Consider the following 19320-nt stretch of genomic DNA (forward strand, 5'->3'; position numbering starts at 1 on the left):
CCAGTCACTGTATCTGACACACACTAACAACCAGAGAAGTTATTAAATGATGATACAATGGGCACAATTAATAATGTATTACTAATTAGAACTATTACAGCCAATTACTATTTTTGCATGGCTCAGTCTGAAGGGAATAGCTAGTTATTCAACAGACTGGAAAATCACAAATTTACAGATCTCAAAAAGCTCTCTGATATTGAATCAGACCCCAGATTCATTTAGCCCCAATGCTATTTACTCTGCTTTTCAAAACTCTTCATTACATATTTTTAGGTGCCAGGCAAAAATGGCTCTCTGTAACCAGGCCTTTGGCTGATTAAGCAACCTATGGCCTTTTAAATGTGTTTGTGGGAAGAGGGGTTAGTTGTTTGCTTTTTGCTTTATTGTTATGTGTTTTGTGTTCCAATTTTGTATTTTTATATTGTAAACCACCCTGTGATCTTTGGATGAAGGACAGTATACCAATTTAATAAATGATAGTAATAATAATATATGGTCCATAGGGTCACGAAGAGTCGGATACGACTAAACGACTAAACAACAACAACAATAATAATAATAATATAATGCACTTTTGCACACTATTTTCACTAATCTATGCTTCTATATGTCCATGCATTTATATATACTTTACTTGGCTTGGAGAACAGCGTTGCAGAATTGGGAGAAGTTTGAATTTCGCAGGGTAGCTGTGTTTCACTTGGCTTATTGTTTCTGAGAATGCATTTGGCAGGTTCGCTCTTAAATGCAAACTAAATCACATTTCTCTCCCATTCCCAAGGGACGGGGTCCTGGGAGTTGTAGTCTAAAACAGCTGGAGGGCACCACGTTGACTATCCCTGGTGCAGAAGGTATGTGACAAAGTGAAAGCGGAAGATGGATCAAAGGACCTTGATGTCAATGGCACTCAGTGTGGGGAAAATGTGAGTGAGAGTTGGGGCCTGTAATGATGCCCCCATCACCATAAGCAGCAAAGGAGGAGCAGGGAAGCGTGGTGTAGTGGTTAAGAGTGGTGGACTCGTAATCTGGGGAACCGGGTTTGCGTCTCCGCTCCTCCACATGCAGCTGCTGGGTGACCTTGGGCCAGTCACACTTCTCTGAAGTCCCTCAGCCCCACTCACCTCACAGAGTGTTTGTTGTGGGAGGGGAAGGGAAAGGAGAATGTTAGCTGCTTTGAGACTCCTTAAGGAGAGTTGTCACACCAAATGGAGGCATATAGCACAATGCAGACGGTCAAGGATGGTTTCAGTGCCTTCTATGAACGGCCACCTATTACGGAACAAAAAGTAAGCACAGCAACCTGGTGGTAAAATAATGCTTTATTTTATGGATGAACAAACACTACTATGGCGCACCTGGGCTTTCCCTCTACAAAAGGTTACGAACAGAGCAGTCAGTGAGCTCCTCTGCTCAAATTCAGTTCAGGCATACCAGCCACAAAAAGATTATTGAAACCTGGACATCTGTAGCATTCACATGGTCTATTTGGAATTTGGCCGGAGGAAGCAGCATTATTCTGCAATCCCTGTTCATGTGAATTCTGATGAACGATAAATTATGAGAGAGAGAGAGAGGAAGGAAGGAAGGAAGGAAGGAAGGAAGGGAAGAGAAGAGAAGAGAAGAGAAGAGAAATGTCCTCACTCCACACTGGAATTATCTCCCATGGTGATCTAATTACCACCAACAGCCAACAGACTGAACCTAAAACAAAACAGAGGAAAACGAGGAATGCTGCGAAAGTGATCTGTGTCGCACTGCTGCCTGGGATGGGCAATTTACCAACAGCCACAATGTAAAAATGTAGAAATTGGCATTGACATTCAAGCTGTCCAAATAATAATAATAATAGTAATAATAATAATAAAGGATCGCACAATTGATATAGTTCGAATGAATACCTCTAAGGGGTCTTAAGAAACAAACAAGTGTTATTGCATGCATGCTGAACACAAGACGTAATAATACTGGATTGCAGAAGGGACTCGGGGAGGGAGACTCGACAAATCAAAGACTTACATTCCTGTTATATACAACAAAATGAATTATACAGTATTCATACTAGCTGTACATTTGGTCAGAATAATTTACATTAGCCAAAACAGACAAAGGAAGAAGAAAAGGTGTGAGGGGGTTCAAAATGGTTTGAAATATATTTGTCTCTCCCAGGGCTCTAGCGAGCAGGGGTTGGGGCATGGGAATAGGAGGGAACTGTAGAGAGGAAGAGGGCTGAGTTTAGAAGCCAATGAGGAAAAAAGAAATGCAAACTTGCAATTCCAAAACCTAGGTTTCAGCATCACAACAAGAGATAAGACCAAAAAAAAAAGCACTTTTGTTAGCATTGATTAAAATGCATACGTTATTGTGATGGTAATATCTGCAGATTTGGGACGATTACAGTCAACACAGGTTGGAGCCACGGAAGAGTTAGGAGAGAAGAAATTGCAACTGAGTAGGCAACCCGTGCTTTGATCTAGCCAGGCAGCTGACATAGCAAGGTAGGAAATCTTAGCCTCTAAACACTGTCAAAATCTGACCCTTTAGGTCAGGGGTCGGCAACCTAAGGCCCATGGGCCACAAGCAGCCCACGGGGGTTGTTTAACCGCCCCCTGAGATGCCCCCGAACCAAGCCGCTCACTTGGTGAGACCCCGTGCGCTGTACTAAACCAGCGCGGCACGGGGACTCGCTTTTGCGGCGCTGAAAAGTGCATCTGCGCAGGCACAGACACCGGAAATCGCAGGCACACACACAATCTGGCCCACAGAGGGATCTCCACTGGAGTGAACTGACCCAGGCAAGGTAAACCTTGCTGACCCCTGCTTTAGGTCCCAAAGAGATGCCCCAGATTTGCTCCACCCATTCTCCACAACAATGAGGACCAGAAGATTGCTGTTTTGCTTGACAGCTGCAGTTCTTGACCTTGCATTGGTAGGCCTTTAAACTATGTGGTGTGACAACTGTCAGGCAGATCTCGTTGCCCCTCCCCTGCCCCATTTCGACTTCGGGTTGTTGTTTTTTAAAGCATTGGACAGATTGCTTAAAAGCCTGTTTCATGTTAACAAGACCCAAAAAGCTAAGTTGTAATCAGTGCCTTAAAGAAATCTCCAGGAAGAGAGTTCCTGCATGTTTTAGGAAGAAAGGGGACCCTACACCATGTAGTCTACTGTTTTTAAGCAATTTCTCCCCTCTCCCCTTACCCAGAATGCATTGCAGAGCTAAAGGATTAGTACAAGGCCGAAGGAAAAGGAAGTGGCAGATAAACACTATATACAGAAAGACCTATACAGTGCATGAACTTTAATTAAAAGTTAGTGTGACTACAGCAGGGCTTGCTACAAAGGAAACCTCTGCTTAGCGGAGCAGTTCTGTAGCAACGACCAATTCTCCGAAATGCAGAGGACAATGGGCAAACAACACATAAATTGGTACCTTGGAAAAATAATTGTGCTATAATCTTTATTCCATGGTTGGTAGTCTTATCTGAGACAATGAGGCGCTAACTAAGGGAACCCTAACACAGACGGATGGTGGGTTTTTCATTCCTACCGCTTGAATACTTTCAATGCAAAGGGGTTTGCTTAATAGTCATCTTGGGGGAATCTCCTTCTAAGTCCAGTTTCCTGATTTGAGCATCTTACTCCAGAAGTCACTTTGTGGCAAGAGAAGACAAGAAGATCCTTTCTTTTCTTTTTCTCATTTTGAACAGCAGTTTCTGCTGAGTTCCTCATGCTTAAATGTTCTCCCGTTCAGGAAAGAGTCATGATGTAGTACAAGCTGCAGGCGGACTGCTTCTCCTTTTCAGTTTTTGTTGAATACATGCTCATGTAATGCTTCTTTCTCCGGGGGGGAAACAGAGAGATTCAGTTGCATATTATTATTATTATTATTTATTATAAACTGCCTTGTGCTCACGAGCACAAGCCTGAAGGGTTATTCCTCATCGTCTTCCTCTTTCGTTGATACTACGGGGGGTTTGTCCTGGGGTTTGAAACACTCCGCGAAGAAATTGACCACGGACTTGTACAGGTGCTGCTCCAGGGCTGGGTTGTTGAAGTAATGACCTTCATCGGGGTATATCTGAAAAGAAAGGAAGGCCGCCGTGAGCAGGTGGACAGGTAAAGATGTGCCACAGCTGGAGTTGAAATCCACCTTGAGAAATATCCAACTCATCCTCTCAAATCCAGAGCAGCTTTGCTATCCCCTGGGCTAAACGCAGAGATGATGAGGACAAAAAAATATGAAGTAAGCGGCAATGATTCATTGGGCAAGAGATGTGGGACATAATATAGAGATGTCTTCGTGGAAGAAGTTGTGGAAGAGTAACCCAAGATTTAGGGACGCGGGTGGCGCTGTGGGTTAAACCACAGAGCCTAGGACTTGCCGATCAGAAGGTCGGCGGTTCGCCAGAAGCGGCTTAGTCATGCTGGCCACATGACCCGGAAGCTATATGCCGGCTCCCTTGGCCAATAAAGCGAGATGAGCGCCGCAACCCCAGAGTTGTCCGTGACTGGACCTAATGGTCAGGGGACCCTTTACCTTTACCTTTAACCCAAGATTTACTGCTTGTAACACTCTAAGAAAAAACTATATGAAGATTATTTATAGACTGCATTTAACACCAAAAAAAGTTAGCCAAAATGTACAAAACAAAGTCAAGTATGTGTTAGAAGTGTAAAAGGACAGAAGGAACTTTTTTTCTGTATGTGGTGGCCTTGTAAAAAAAGCCAAGGGCTATTGGGAAATGATATATAATGAGATTAAAAAGATGTTCTAGTTGATGATTCCCAAGAAACCTGAAGCTTTTCTTCTAGGAATTATAGATAATGATGTACCCAAAGAGTTGGTTAACATTTTTATGTATATAACGACAGCAGCACAAATGCTGTATGCTGAAAGATGGAAGGAGGAGAGGTTACAACAAAGGAAGAATGGCTTTTGACAATGATGGAGTACGTGGAACTGGCAAGATAAACAGCAATGATTAGAGACCAAAATGATGAAAAATTCACTGAGGACTGGAAGCCTTTTATTGAGTATCTAAAGAACTACTATAGTGAGATGAAAATGCAAGCAGGGTTTGAAATATGAGCAACAGCATTAATTATTAAGATAAATAGGTTAAAATTAATGTATTGAATAGTATATGTGAAATGTGCAACATTCAATGGTAAATATGGAAACCATGGAAGGGAAGGACAAGAAGTCTATGGATAAAGTAATTTAGGGCCTTATTTACAAAGAAAGAAAGAAAGAAAGAAAGAAAGAAAGAAAGAAAGAAAGAAAGAAAGAAAGAAAGAAAGAAAGAAAGAAAGAAAGAAAGAAAGAAAGAAAGAAAGTCAGAAAGTCGAAATAACTGGCAACTGGACAGCCACCTCTTTGTCTCAGGCTTCCTTTGGCCTAACTGGGCAGCTGTAGCAGGAAGCCAAATGAAGTCTAGACGAGGACTTACCTTTGGATCTGGCTAAAGGGAAACTGCTGGAGGGAGGAGGTGCTCCCAGTGGGAGAGTGTGTTTTCCCACCAGGCACAGAACTGGGGCTGGTTGGTTAATGACCCTGTTTATGACCATTCCCATGAAGGATGAAGGCCCTCTCCTGTGGGGCAAGCACTGTTGTCTTTCTTCCAAGGATTCTGGGACTGGAAAATACTCTGTGTTGGGGCTCTGGGGGTACCTGCTGATGCCACTGCTGCTTCCCACTTTTCTGGACCCAAAGGTGGATTTTGGGTCTTTTGGGGCTGGGGAAGTGGGAAGCAGAGGGGGGAAATCAATGAGAGGACCGCAGAGGTCTTTTTTAATACATTGAACATTCACAACCCTCCCACCCTTTTTGGACATATTATGGGATGCTTGTGCACCCCTAACAGCTATCTCCTATGGCTTGCTCCTCCCCTTTTGCTATTTTATTGGTATAGTTGTGGAGTTTGCCGCTTTGAGGCTTTTAAAACTGCATCCTTCAGTAGGCAAACCACAGAATAGAACATGCCTATTGATCCTCCTCCTTATAGCAGCCGGTTTCTATGCCCCAACTTCCACTTTTCCATATTATGGCATGTTTGCCATGTGGGGTTATCAATCTCTGGCAGCCACTAAGAGCCACGATTGTCCATGTGGTCAAAAAGTACACCACTGCAATTTCACTATAAAGCACCGCACTGACTGAATGCAAAGTTGCCTATGCAGATAATGTGCATTAATGAAAAGAACATAAACACATAACAATACTTTACCTGCAAGCTGTAATTAGCCTTTGCCCTAATTAGGTGTGTGATGAGGTCAGCAGTGTGCTGGAAGTGGATTTTCTCTGTAAAATCAGATTAGGATCATTAAGTGCCAGAATAATAATAAAAACTGAATAATAATAATTTTAAACATGCAAAATGTGCTGCTAACAGATTGTGTTCGCAGAGGCCTTACCATCAGCAGTTGCATGAATGATCAAAAACTTCTGATCTTTCATGGACATCGCTTTATGTGCCAGTTTAGTAGTCTGAGATTAAAAGAGAGGTGAGTTTCAGCATTTTATGTCCTCGCACTAATAGTTCTTTGAGAACTATACTGAGCATGAAAATTAAGCAGTGGACTTAACAACAACAAGGCAGCACCTGCTGGGCTTTGGAACTGCCTTTCGGAGACATGCGACAGGCATCTTCGCTCAGCTGTTTTAGACGCCTGCTGAAAACTGTTACTGTTTCTGCAAGCCCACCCAGACCTAGAATTTGGACTCATAAAGGCCCTTGGGAGAGGCAGCACTACTCTCCAATCAAATTAACCTGGCACTATTTTAGTTTAGGTTCAGGTACTGCTTGCATTTTAAGGAATGGCAATGCAGATGTTTTATACTGCCCTGGTACCCTTTTAATTGTTTCATGGCTTCACCGTTTTTGAGATCATGTATTATCCAATGCTTAAATTTTTGGAAGCCATCCAGCGATTTATTTATTTTGCTGCACTGGAAGGCAAGATTTAAACCCCCTAAACAGATGAGCAGACCTATGATAATGCATGAAACACACACACACAGCCTCCGCCACCAGCAGATTCTCCTGCGATCCAAATTATGTGCCCGCAAGCAGCACCGAGAGGGCAGGGCTAAAAATCAAAGCTGTGTGTTGCATTTGGGCTAAAAATAGAGGCTCCTTCTGCCAGCTCCGTTATCCAAGTCATTACCTCATATGCTTTATTGTCAATCCCTTGTAATCCCAAGTATCTTTCTGAAAAGGCCGAAGCTGAAACAAACAAAGGGAAATCAGTGAGGCATTACCAAGCTCAGACCAATATTTCAAACAGCAAAATAAATAAATAAAACCAACTGTGCTTTCTTTGGCCTGGTTTCTTCTATGAGGTGCTTGCAAGCTTTTTAATTTTGGAGGATTTTTGTCACTTTATTAATCGGGGGAAATAAAGATTTTTAAAACAAAGATACCATTTTATCCTTTTGGGCATGTCGCTGGCCAAAGCTGAAAGGAATTATCTGTCCCAGACACCACTCAGGTGCCGAGATTATAACTGGAGTTTGTCCCCAAAGTGCCATCTGCAGTCAGGGATGGGGAGGCCACCACCTGGGGAGAAGATGGCCTTCTTAATTGTGGGCTTCTGATCAGGGAAATCCCTGCCTAAGGAGACTTACCTGGACTCCTTACTTTTTCTGAGGCCTTCAACTTTATTGCTGCTAGTTTTATCTGCTGTCTTAATCCTTAATACTGTTTTGCTGATGTTTATGCTTATGGATGCAAGCAACTTTGAGAATATTTGTATGGATGGATGCCTTCCAAACCCAATGCGGTGTGGCGGTTCAGGTGCCAGGAGACCCAGGTTCAAATCCCCCCACCCTCAGCCATGAAGCTCACTTAGATTCTCAAAGCCCATGAGCACTTGCACAGTGTGATTGCTGAGCCAATGAACCCATGTCCCTGTGTCTGTCAGTATTTACCATACAATCTGAAGTCCGTCAGTGGGGAAAGAGCAGCGCCACAGGAGAAGACAGGGTCTTTATTCTCTTCTCCAGAAAGGAGGATGTAAGAGCTCAAGTAGCCTCCATAATCCTGAGAGGAAAGGGGAAGAAGCAACAAGATGAGGGCTGGAATGTAAAAACAAGATGGAGAGAACGCACCATATCACAATGCTGCCCATATTTTAATACCTCAGGAAATGTAAATTCAACAGGGAAAACTTTCCAAATAGATGCCCTAAATGGCCTCGGTCCAGTATATCTGAAGGAGCATCTCCACCCCCATCGTTCTGCCCGGACACTGAGGTCCAGTGCTGAGGGCCTTCTGGCAGTTCCCTCACTGCAAGAAGCCAAGTTATAGGGAACCAGGCAGAGGGCCTTCTCAGTAGTGGCACCCGCCCTGTGGAACGCCCTCCCACCAGATGTCAAAGAGAACAACTACTACCAAACTTTTAGAAGACATCTGAAGGCAGCCCTGTTTAGGGAAGCTTTTAATGTTTGGTGTATTACTGTATTTTAATATTTGGTTGGAAGCCGCCCAGAGTGGCTGGGAAAGCCCAGCCAGATGGGTGGGGTATAAATAATAAATTATTAATTATTATTATTATTATTATTATTATTATTATTATTATTATTATACAAAAGGCTCTTCTGTGGTATGCCCTATGTATTAAAATATGCTGCTTATTCACAGGGTGGGGGGTTGCGTAACTCTGCAGGTGCCATTGGACCACAATGCCTATCATCCCTGACCATTGGCCATGTTGGCTGGAGCAGATGAGAGTTGGGAGTCCAGCAGTCTCTGGAGGGCCACAGTCATTTTTGTTGTTTGGTTGCTTGAAATTACGCCTAGAGATTTTATGTTTTAGGGATTTATTATTATTATTATTATTTTGCATTTTACTGAATATCAGTGTGGTATCCCCTTTGAAATGCACACCAGCAAACCTTATGTAGGTTTGAATCAATTCCACGTACAATTCAACAGGCCTCGAGAGAGAGCGGGAATGAATATTATCCAGGAATTAATGTGTAAAAATAAAGGCGAGAGGGCAAGGGAAAGCAAAGCCTCACAGTATTTTCTCCCAAACACTTGGCATCTTCTTCTTCCAAGGCAGGATTTACAAGAAAACACAGATTGATGGCTTGATTAAAAACCCAAGGCTCTCTCTCCCTCAGAATCAACAAGCAACGTGCCGCTGTTAAAAAGACGACCATAATAAACCGCAGACACGCTCACTCAATCAAGATGCAGATCTAAACGCTTAAGCTGAAGGTGAAGGCTGAAAAGGCACTCACCTTTCCAAACACGCCGACTCTCGACTTATCAATATACGTGTTTTGCAGCATTGTGCTGAAAAAAAAAGAAAGAAAGCAGGACAATTTGATTATCTTAAAGTAGGAGGGTGCCTTGAATATTGCAGCCAGGATGCATTAACAGCAGCACAGGCAGAATTCCAAGTTCATATGCAAAAGCATCAGCTGCCAAAGGGCAAAGGCGACGCTTGCTGTCCTGAGCAGACACCATGTTTTTTTGCAACGCCACCACATTTTAAAAAACGGAATAGTACAAATCATTGAAAAGCAACAGCAGCAATTTCCAGGATGCAGTTACAAACAAAACCAATCCCCCAAAGGATTCTTTCATTCACCAGACAGCCTCCGTCTGGTCCTTTTCCTCGAAAACACCCAACCGCCTCTTCACATCGTGGAGCAGCTTGGTCCCTTGGAAACCACTTCCACGCCCATCAAACTTCATCACAATGGCGCCATGCGAGCTGACCATGACGCTCTCCCAGTTCACCTCAAACTTTTCCGTCACGCTCTGTGTGCCCGGAGTCCCGTCGCTATAAAACAAGAACAAAGCAAGTGGTATCTTGTTATGATGCACAGTGACAACGAATGGTTTAGGGAAGCAACAGGAAAGGAACGAACTGCAGCTCAGGGTTGCATCACGTGCCGTAAAAGCAGAAGGCTCCAGCTGCAACCTCTGGGCTCTCCAGTTCAAAGAGTCAAGGCAGCAGGCGATGGGAGAGACATCTGCTCAGGAGCCACTGCCAGTCAGAACAGATCAGCCTTTCTGAACCTGGGTCTCCCAGATGTTAGACTACCATTCCCATCATCCATGAATGGCTAGGGCTGATGGGAGTGGTAGTCCAACAACATCTGGGAAACCAAGGCTGAGAAAGGCTGGAGCAGATCCACTCAGTGCCCTCCATCAGCCCAAGTCAGCGCGGCCAGTGGTCCAGGATTTTGGAAGCTGCAGCCCAAACATCTGGAGGGTAACAGGCTGAGGAAGGCTGGAGGAGACACGACTGAGGCAGATGGACAAATAGTCTGATATAGGGCTGGGTGAATCTGTCAATTTCAGGCTCTCATTTTTCCAACCCTAAATTCATTTCTCCAAGTTTTTATATCAGCTTGCAATTATTCTCATTTTTTTAAAGTCCTCATGAAAATTGACCAGCATCTGACCAGGACTGACCAAGAGCATTTCCTCCTCCTAATACGCATGTCTATATGCAATTTTGTCAAATATGCACATTTTTGCAGCGCAATCTTCTCCCGTATAATACATTTTCATATACTGCTTTCACTAATACTACATGTGCATTACCCCACAACATGCATTTTTTGTACTCATTACTCAGCCGGAGGGACTGCATTTCAGAATTTGGAGAATTTTGAATTTTTGAAGGATGGTTGTGTTTCAGTTCTTACTCTGTTTTGGAAAGTGCAAATTGGGCAATATTCACCTTTGAACAGAACTTCTCCTCCACTCCTGGTGGTCTGACCTGCTTCTATTGCTCCTTCCTAAGTGCAAGTGAATGCAAAATCCCAATTTCTCACATTTATGGCTAACAGCTGAAACAGCGGATTGCACATTCATAAAATGTGCATGCACTCCCTTTACCTGGAGCTCATGAACCTCCTTGTAAAAGGCCAGCAGCACGTTTTTGTGGGCTAGCAGGCACACATACTGTGCGTCTTCATCCTGTCTCCCCCACTCCCAAATACAAGTCCTGTCCAGGTTTCATTCTTCTGGGAAATGTGGGAGATTGCCCCAGAGGCCCTGTAATGACAGCTGCATCTTTTATGCATTTTATGCTGCTTTCAGACAGCCCTACTATAGGAAATTGGTAGGTGACATCAGCGTTGGCTGGATAGCTTGGTTGGTTAGCGCATGGTGCTGATGATGCCAAGGTTGAAGGTTCAATCCCTGCATCAGACAGCTGCATATTCCAGCATTGCAGGAGGTTGGAAGAAATGATCCTTAGGGTCCCTTCTCCAGGCCAACTCTATGATCTTCCAACTCTATGATCTGCCAGGTCATGGGCCTCAATGGATACCCAAGCATGTTGCTGACTAGTCCTGGAACTACCATTCTGGCTGAGATGCAAAAGCCCCTCCTCCAGAGCTGACACACAAGCACAAGAAGTCAGAGGCTTCCTGTTGCCCTACTTGTTTAATGGCTGAAAGTAACAGAGCTTATTTTTTGTTTCTTTTTCAGGGTCGCAGCCAAACAGGTAAGTTAACAGCAACGTGAAGTGTGATATATCACAATGCGTTTCCTTGCCAAGCCAAGATGTCAGATTTTATTTTCTTCGGGCAACAGCACATTTAACTTCTCGTGGCAGCAGCATATCTGCTTCAGATTTCAAAGGGCAGTGATGGGTCTTTGGCAAAGCAGTGTGAACGCAGCAGCAATTTCATTTCATCTTAAAATAAATTATTTTCATATCACCTTTCACCCAGAGACAAAAAAGGTCCTCAACTAAGTGTGCAACTGCCAGTTACAACAGCTTCTCAAGCAATTTCATCACAAATAACTTTTTTAATTAAAAATCAAAAAATTAAAATTCTATCTACATTAGGCCAGCCCTGCATGTTCTCACAGCCCACTAACTGCAACTTCCTCCCCCCCAAGAAAAACCCTTGCAAAAACAAAAAAAAATTAGGCCCCACTTCTGAAAATGCCCAGGTTGTTAGCTTGGGGGAAATAATTTGATGGGAATGGTGCCACACTATAAGAGGAAGAACATCAATCTAACCCCGCCCTCCCGGGAGGAAGCACCCAGAACAGAATCTGAAAATATATTAGGGTGCAGGAAGAGGCCCACTCTTGTAATTTCCTGGGCTCAGTCTAGCTAGGGCAGGAACAGGAAACCTGTTGTATTGTTGAATTACAACTCCCTTCACCATCCTTGACCACTCGCCATGATGGCTAGGACTGATGGGAGTTACTTAAGAGGGCTGCCATTTCCCTGAGCCTAATTTAGGGCTTTGAAAGTTAAATTAGCACAATGAATTGAACTCAGAAGCTCAGTGGGTAGAACACGAGACTCCTAATCTCAAGGTCATGGGTTTGAGCCCCACACTGGGCAAAAGATTCCTGCATTGCAGAGGGTTGGGCGCTTCCATCTCTATAATTCTATGGTGCTATGTATCTCAAATGCATCTTCCACCAAGAAAATCTTGCAGGAAAGGATGGGGATGTTTGCTGGATTAGGCAGCACTTAGTGATACAGGAAAATTCTTTTCAGGTTGGTTGGATCCTGTGTGTGGGTCCCCCCCCCCCAAATCTCCTGTGCGTACAGCTTTCCTGATTTGCATTTATTCAACACACAGCCCAGCAGTGCATCCTCATTCTGAGGCAGTCTAATCAAGTGTCGTTAGCTTGATGAGTACCAATCTTCCTCAAGCACTTGTATAATGAAGCACATTTCCCCAGAGATAATTTTTGACGTGGTACGGCAGGCTTCATGACAGAGCTTTTGTCCTCCCTTCAAGCCAGCTTCGGGGTGACATTTTGGAACACACGGGCAATGTCATGCCCTCTTTTCGCTTGCAAAGGAAAAATAATTGTTTGACTGTATTTATTTACTTTTCATCCTGCCAGCTCCACAATGGCTCAAGGTCACATCCTAGGAAGGATTATGTGAGACCAGCCAGGAAAGCGTTCAGACTCTGATCAGGCCCGTATATGTGGGAGAATTAGGCTGTCATAGAATGAAGTGTGCGACTCGTTTGCTGATGGCTAGACCACTTTTGAATGCTCCTTCACATTCGTAACAACACCTCCCTACAAATGGAAAGCAAGCACTGAAAAGGGAGAATATATTCTATCCCAGCCCCCAGCTGCTCTGGTTTTCTATTTGCTGGGAAGTTTTTAACATTGGTGAGCATTTAATAATGTGACTCTTCACCCCAACTTTATAGTCTGCATGTGGCTAAGTTCTGATGCATGGGAACATCGTGGTTTTGTGCCACTGCTGTTTTTAATTAGCAAATATTTCTCAAGAGCCAGCCAGCATGAGCAGACTGTGCCCTGCCAATGAGGCAGCTGCTTCATGTGGTGAATTGATTTTTAAGGTTGGTAAGAGAGAGATACATCTTGTCTATCATAAATGAATGGGAGTTGGATAAGAGCAATGACGTTTGGTTGGAAAATTCCTACTGGATTGTGTTGTATATCTGCGGTGATGCTTTTTGGAGAAAGACTCTCCTCCTGAAGAGAGGGGAGTGGTTGTGGGTGGGAGCCCAAGCCCCGCCTCTAGCAGGGGGCATTAGCCCCCTGCCTCCCACTTACCTGGCTGGCGCCCACGCCCATCGGCAGGCACCCAACCAGGTGCCTCCGAGGGGGCGTGTATAGCAGCCTTAATACGGCGGCGGCAGCCCCTCCTCAGCCTCAATCTTCGTCGTCCCATCGCGATTCACCCACCCTCCACTCCCTTTGAGCTCAGGGCTTAGTTTCCCTTGGCCTTGCTAAGGACCTTAGGTTGGTCACCCTGGTTGTCCGGGGGGGCCTGGTAGGAATTTTTCCATTTGGTATTAGGCTTTTTGCTTTTTTCGCCTACCTCGTAGCAATCGTCACAACTTTTGTGGTATTGGTGGGTAGGTTAGGCATTGGAATAATGTGTCGTGGTGTCGAAGGGCTAGGTGTGGCCATCGCCTATGCCTTCAATTTTGGGGTATTCCGTTAAAGGAATCTGGCGGTCGTGTATTCTGTCCGATGCCTGCTTGGCGGGAGGCCATGGCACGACCCTCGGTGACATCAGGGGAGAGCCTATAGTTGGATTAGCATCAACAGGCTCCACCTACTGGTGAATAACCCCCCCTTGTTTCAGACTCACCCCTCTCTGAGGGGGTGGAGTCAGCTGACGTAATCCAATGCCTAAGCCAATACCTTTTCACTTGCTGTAATCAAGAAAGTTGTGGCCTTTTCTTGACCATTAATCTTATATCACGTGTCCTTGTGTATTCATTCCACTTTGGGGGGGGGGGATCGGGTCCTCAAACCACAATATATATTTTTGGCTTAATTTAACCATATGCAATGGATATCAATAGGACCTCTCTTTCTTAACTATGCACAAGAGGGCAATTGGCTCAGAAGATCCAGTAAACTTCTGTGTCTGCCACTGTCTGCCCTGACTCACGTAGGGAGGGACCACAGTGCACTGGCAGGAAGGGGTGGAGGAGAAATTCTATCCAGTTTGCATTGATAGGCAAACTGTCCAAATCCTCACTTCCGGAAAGAAGTGAACTGAAAAGCAGCCACCCTTCAAAATCCCAACTTTTCTGAATTTTGCAAATACAGTCTTCCAGCCAAGCAATGCGCAGAAAAATGCACCCACTAGGCCAAAGCATGCAGATATAAATGTGTATTTTAGGGGAAACAACATTCCAAAATGTATTGTGTTGGCTGAAATTGCTTGCAAAAATGTGAACATTTCTCAAAACTGCATGAGTTTATTACAATAAATTTGTCCTAAAATGCTGAAGAAATTTCATGAGGATTTCTTTTTATCTTTATTTTAATTGCAGAAATGTGGAGGAGGGAATTGAGAACCGGAAATGGACACATTTGTCCACTCCTTATGGCAGAGCCCATACTTTTCTTGCAGAAGGTCCCAGATCAGTTGCTGGCATCTCTAGCTTGAAGGATCAGCCAGCAGGCAATGGAGGGGCGGGAAAGAGTCCTCCTCTCTGCCAGGGAGCCTGGAGAGCTACTGCGGGTCAGAGTAGACAATACTGGGCCAGATGGGGAAACCGTCTGGAAGGCAGGAAGATGGAGTAGTTGCCCTATGCTGAGTCAGGCCATTGGTGCACCCAGTGTCTGGCTGGCAGGGCAGAGCAGAGGGATGCCCACGGGAGGCGGAACAGGAGCCAATGGAAGGCAGAGTCAACTAACTCTTCTTTTGTCTTGCTTCCTGCTGCGTTCTATAAGGGCAACACTGAGATAAGGAGGAAGCTGACAGGCAGTGCCACCCTCTGGACTGGCTGCAAGTAGGCAGATAGGAGCTCGTTGAAAACAGAGGTTGGTGGGCAGTGCCCCCTTCATGCTAATGGGGCAGTCTCCAATCTAGCTCAGCGTTGCCTACATTGCGACTGGAAGAGGCTCTCCAGGGATTCAGACAGATCTCAGCTCTACCTGCAATTGAACCTGGGACCTGTTCTGCGTGCAGAACAGATGCTCTGCCCCTGAGCTGTGGCCCCGATCCAGTATGGCAGTTTCCTGTTTGCTGCAATGGCCCCTTGTTCCTCGCCTGCTCTATTCCGTCCTCAGCTAGTCAGCTTTTGCCTGGCTTTGCCAAGCACTGCTCCACTCCCTAACCTCGTATGTCCAAATTCCCATGTTTCTCCTAGCAACAAGCAAAGCGCAGCCTGGCTTGGGTGCCTGGATGTCCCCTGAAAACGATACAATTCATAATGTTACTCACACAACAAGGAGCAAGGGGTAGTGCATGTTTTCGGTGAAGACGGCCGGCTTTGAAATCTGCATTGGCAATTCTAGATAAGAGACATAAGGAAGCTCTTAAGTTTGAGGAGGTTGTCATTATGCTGAATGATATTTTTCTTTTGCTGGTAACACGGCGGCGCTTCTCAGTGGGAACAAAACGGCGTTCCATAGACAAGCTTGGCAAATAACACCTTAACAGAATATCTACGCCTTCAAAGAGGAAACCTGCCCAGCATTATCGAAGATGACAAGGAATCTGGAGCTAAGGTGCGGTGCGTCGCTTGGTCACGCACCAAACATGCAATTAGTGGCCACTGATATGTATTATTTCCCCCTGTAGGCAGGTGGACGAGCTGCAGAACCGCAAGGCAATATTTTGGAAGCACTAGAGGAGGGAAAGAGAGATACTACGTGAAATAAAAATATCCCACAGCGAGGAGGAGAAGGCTGCTTTCCTCTTTTCCTGCTTTCAGGGTTTTTGAAGACAAAGGGTTCTTCTTGTGCATTTTAAACACCAGGGGTTTGATTGCAACTTTCCCTGGTAGAATAAAACGAAGCAGAAAAGACTTAATTGGATGAACTAAATTAAGAAGGAGCATTTGCAGGAACAGCGCACTGGTTGAAGCACTGTGTCTTAGAAGAACAAATAATGGTGCTTCACGTTTTTTACCCCCTTGGGTGCATATTGGTGCAGACATAAAGAGGCTGTTGCAGGAGATTCTTCCTGCCTTGGTCTATTTTCAAAATAAACTACAGTGCACAAGGACAACATCCTGGCAATCAGTAGCCAGATTAGCCAATAGGTTTAAGCGGTTTGCTTTGCAATCTTCTCATGACACTCTTGCCTAATTAATTTATTCCATCAGACTTGCTAATAGATAGCTGATTTGTATCATTAGCCGCAGGACAGCCAACAACACGTGGCTTTAAATATGTTTAAACCAAGGCAGAGATAATTCAGCATGTAAGACTGGTTTTGAACATACAGCTAGGTCCCGAGGAAACAGTTGTGCAATTACTGTCAATATATATTTATGGCTCTGTCCATCAGCACATACCTATTCCAAGGCTCAAAGCAGATGATACATTTATATGTCCGATCACATTTAACGTGTCAAGTTTTTTTCTTTTAAATAAGGAGTTGGGGAACCCTTTGCATCCTATTGCAGTTCCTGCAAAAACCATTCTTCCTGAAGAAATTACTGTTGCTTCAGGCATAAAGCATTATTCCTGGGCCAAATAGAAGCTTCAGGGGAGCCACCTTTGTCAAGTCCATGCTGGGGGGCGGGTAAGGGTTAACCCCCTTCCTCCCCACAGAACATGCTCTTAAACCTGATAGAGCCTCCATGGGTTTATTTTTTAATTGGGGGGGGGATTTCAATTAAAGAGCAGAGACAAAAATACATAAGACATAAAGAAAAGAAAAACCTTACTGTAATCATGAATCTTGATTTCTGCGTATTCCACTTTGGGCATCTGTCTCTCTGCTACTGCCTTCTGCACCTTTTCATTTACCTCTAGGTCAAAGAGTTCTGGAAGAACAGGGAGAAAAAAATAATCCAAGATGTCATACAATGCATTTGTTAATTCTATACTGACAAAGAGCAGCCAATATATTTTTCCCCATTATGCAAAACTGGAGGGCGGGAAAAGTGGAGAAACAGAAGCGCAGAATTTGCAAAATGGGCAGTAACTAGCTGGAATATGATGGCCATTAGGAAGCTGACAGCGTAGGTGTGTGTTATGAGAGACGTTCCTGGTATAGCTCAGTTGGCAGAACATGAGACCCCTAATCTCAAGGTTGTAGGTCTGAGCCCCACTCAATGATCCCTGCATTGGTCCCTTCCAACTCTAGTATTTTGTAATCTCTGAGCTTTTATTTTAGCACAAAGCAAAAGTCTGCTGAGCCTGCAGAAGACTGTCCTCTTCAAATAAGCCTTCTAAGAAGAGATTTTTTTAAATTAAAAAATCCCAGTTGATACCTGTATTAGATTCGAAATAGTTTTTATACATGTAATCGTTTTAACTATTTTTACACACGTAATGGTTTTTATTGTTATTGTGCAATTGTTTTATATCTGCTTTTATGGCTTTGTGGAATTCCTTCAAAGTGCTTCATAGGAAATGATCTATAAATGAATGAATAACCACCATTCAGAAGCTTCAGCCCAACATTGCCCATTCAGAAAACCAACCAACTTATACTGATCTGCTGTTCGACGTTTATTATCATCTTAATTATGTTCAGGAGCGTTTCTCCTGCTACCACTGATCAATACTGGCTGCTCCAGTTTTTAGCTGCCACTAACTGCAGGTTTTCATTGCGACTTTACTGTGAGGTGCTGTTTCTTTTTCAATTCCTACAGTCAATCAATAGATAACTCAAGAGAGAGGGAGTCCTTAAATCCAGCCCTTCTCACACTTTTCCTTAGCATCTAATCAGCACCACTGATGCCTCCTCCTCCTAATGCATGGCTTTACCTGGATTGGGGCATTGGAGCATCTATACTTCTGATAGGGATTTGCACTCAGGAATCAACAAACACAGAATCCACGTGGCGCAAAGGAAAGGTCTACATTTGGTGTTTCTTCAGAAGAAACACCACTGTTACCTATGCTCATAATAACCTCAAGCTAAACTCTACTTTGTTGGTAACTCTCTTTTTTTAATCATGTGCATATTTGCAAAGTATTGATGATGCATCCTAGAGATTGATGCACATATTTGACAGGGAAGCCAGTGAGCTAACAGGCTGGGAATTTGGGGAGGAGAGATTTGCATTTATGCCTGAATTATGATAATCTATGCATGGACCACCCTAAAAACGGGGGCGGGGGGGGGACAGGGCTTCTTTCTCCCCTCCACCCAAGTGTATCGTTTCTGCAACTCGTAATCATATTCTGGGCTCAAGTGTTTGTCTCCAATGAATTAAAAAGGAGAAGTAGTATCACAAAAGCCTGCCAATTCCAATCAGTGTGCCCCCCCCTACTGCTATTTCAGCAGGTGGGTTTAATGGTTCAATGAGTATTCAGACTTGTTCCTGAAAAGCCTGCTCTCATCTTTATTGAAATCATAACCCCAGCGAAAGCTCCAAAGCAGCAGACTATTAAGTTTGGTTAAATGTTAGGATCCTCATTTAATTATGGCTCGCACAATTAGCTTTATCAGCAGAAAGAGGCTGGCCACGCCGGGACTCCAGAAAAGCCATTCTATTTGCTCACATAATTGCATCAAGAGGAAGGCGGGAGCTGAGTGGGAGAAACAAGAGGAGACTGACATATCTCCCAGAGAATTCTCAATTTATTTCCCTGCCTTGGGACCGCTGGGAACTCTTGTCTGCGCAGTACAAATAGCCGGCTCTTAATTAAATGTAAGCACACCATAATATTTGGTGGGATTTACAGTTATCTGATTGCTGCAGAATAGTCCCTTAATGTGGCCTCGTATTATGAAGTAAATAGAACTTTGCTAACAGGAGGCCATCACAATGGCTTTCTTTATCCAATATGGCAAGAGAGCACCGTATAAGAACCAGGCAGACGATAATCAAATGCAAAGCGAGGCAATTTGGTAAAGCTTTGTGCTTGCCTATATTTATTTATATCACACTTATCTGGGAGTAAGGCA

The 19320-nt window shown here is 44.1% G+C and overlaps 1 protein-coding gene across 7 annotated transcripts in view; it reads right to left on the reverse strand.

The window, feature by feature from the left end:
- Positions 1-1304: 1304 nt before the first annotated feature.
- Positions 1305-19320, reverse strand: part of DPP6 (dipeptidyl peptidase like 6) — a 492205-nt gene continuing 474189 nt past the window's right edge. For 6 of the 7 annotated variants that reach the window (XR_014173292.1, XR_014173293.1, XR_014173294.1 and 3 more), the window contains exons 18-27: positions 17126-17224; positions 15673-15742; positions 9601-9795; positions 9248-9302; positions 7931-8042; positions 7168-7226; positions 6415-6487; positions 6228-6301; positions 2921-4078; positions 1305-2448 (exon numbers count right to left, since the gene is read on the reverse strand). Coding sequence is in view for 1 of the 7 variants with exons in the window: in XM_081931638.1 (XP_081787764.1) it covers positions 3932-4078; positions 6228-6301; positions 6415-6487; positions 7168-7226; positions 7931-8042; positions 9248-9302; positions 9601-9795; positions 15673-15742; positions 17126-17224 (884 nt within the window). In the remaining 6 variants the exon portion in view is untranslated. Of the gene's footprint in view, positions 4079-6227; positions 6302-6414; positions 6488-7167; positions 7227-7930; positions 8043-9247; positions 9303-9600; positions 9796-15672; positions 15743-17125; positions 17225-19320 lie in introns of all 7 variants that reach the window. The other variant, XM_081931638.1, reaches the window with a different exon arrangement.

Source organism: Podarcis melisellensis (genome assembly GCF_964234715.1).
Source record: "Podarcis melisellensis genome assembly, chromosome: 12".
Classification (NCBI taxonomy): Eukaryota; Metazoa; Chordata; class Lepidosauria; order Squamata; family Lacertidae; genus Podarcis; species Podarcis melisellensis.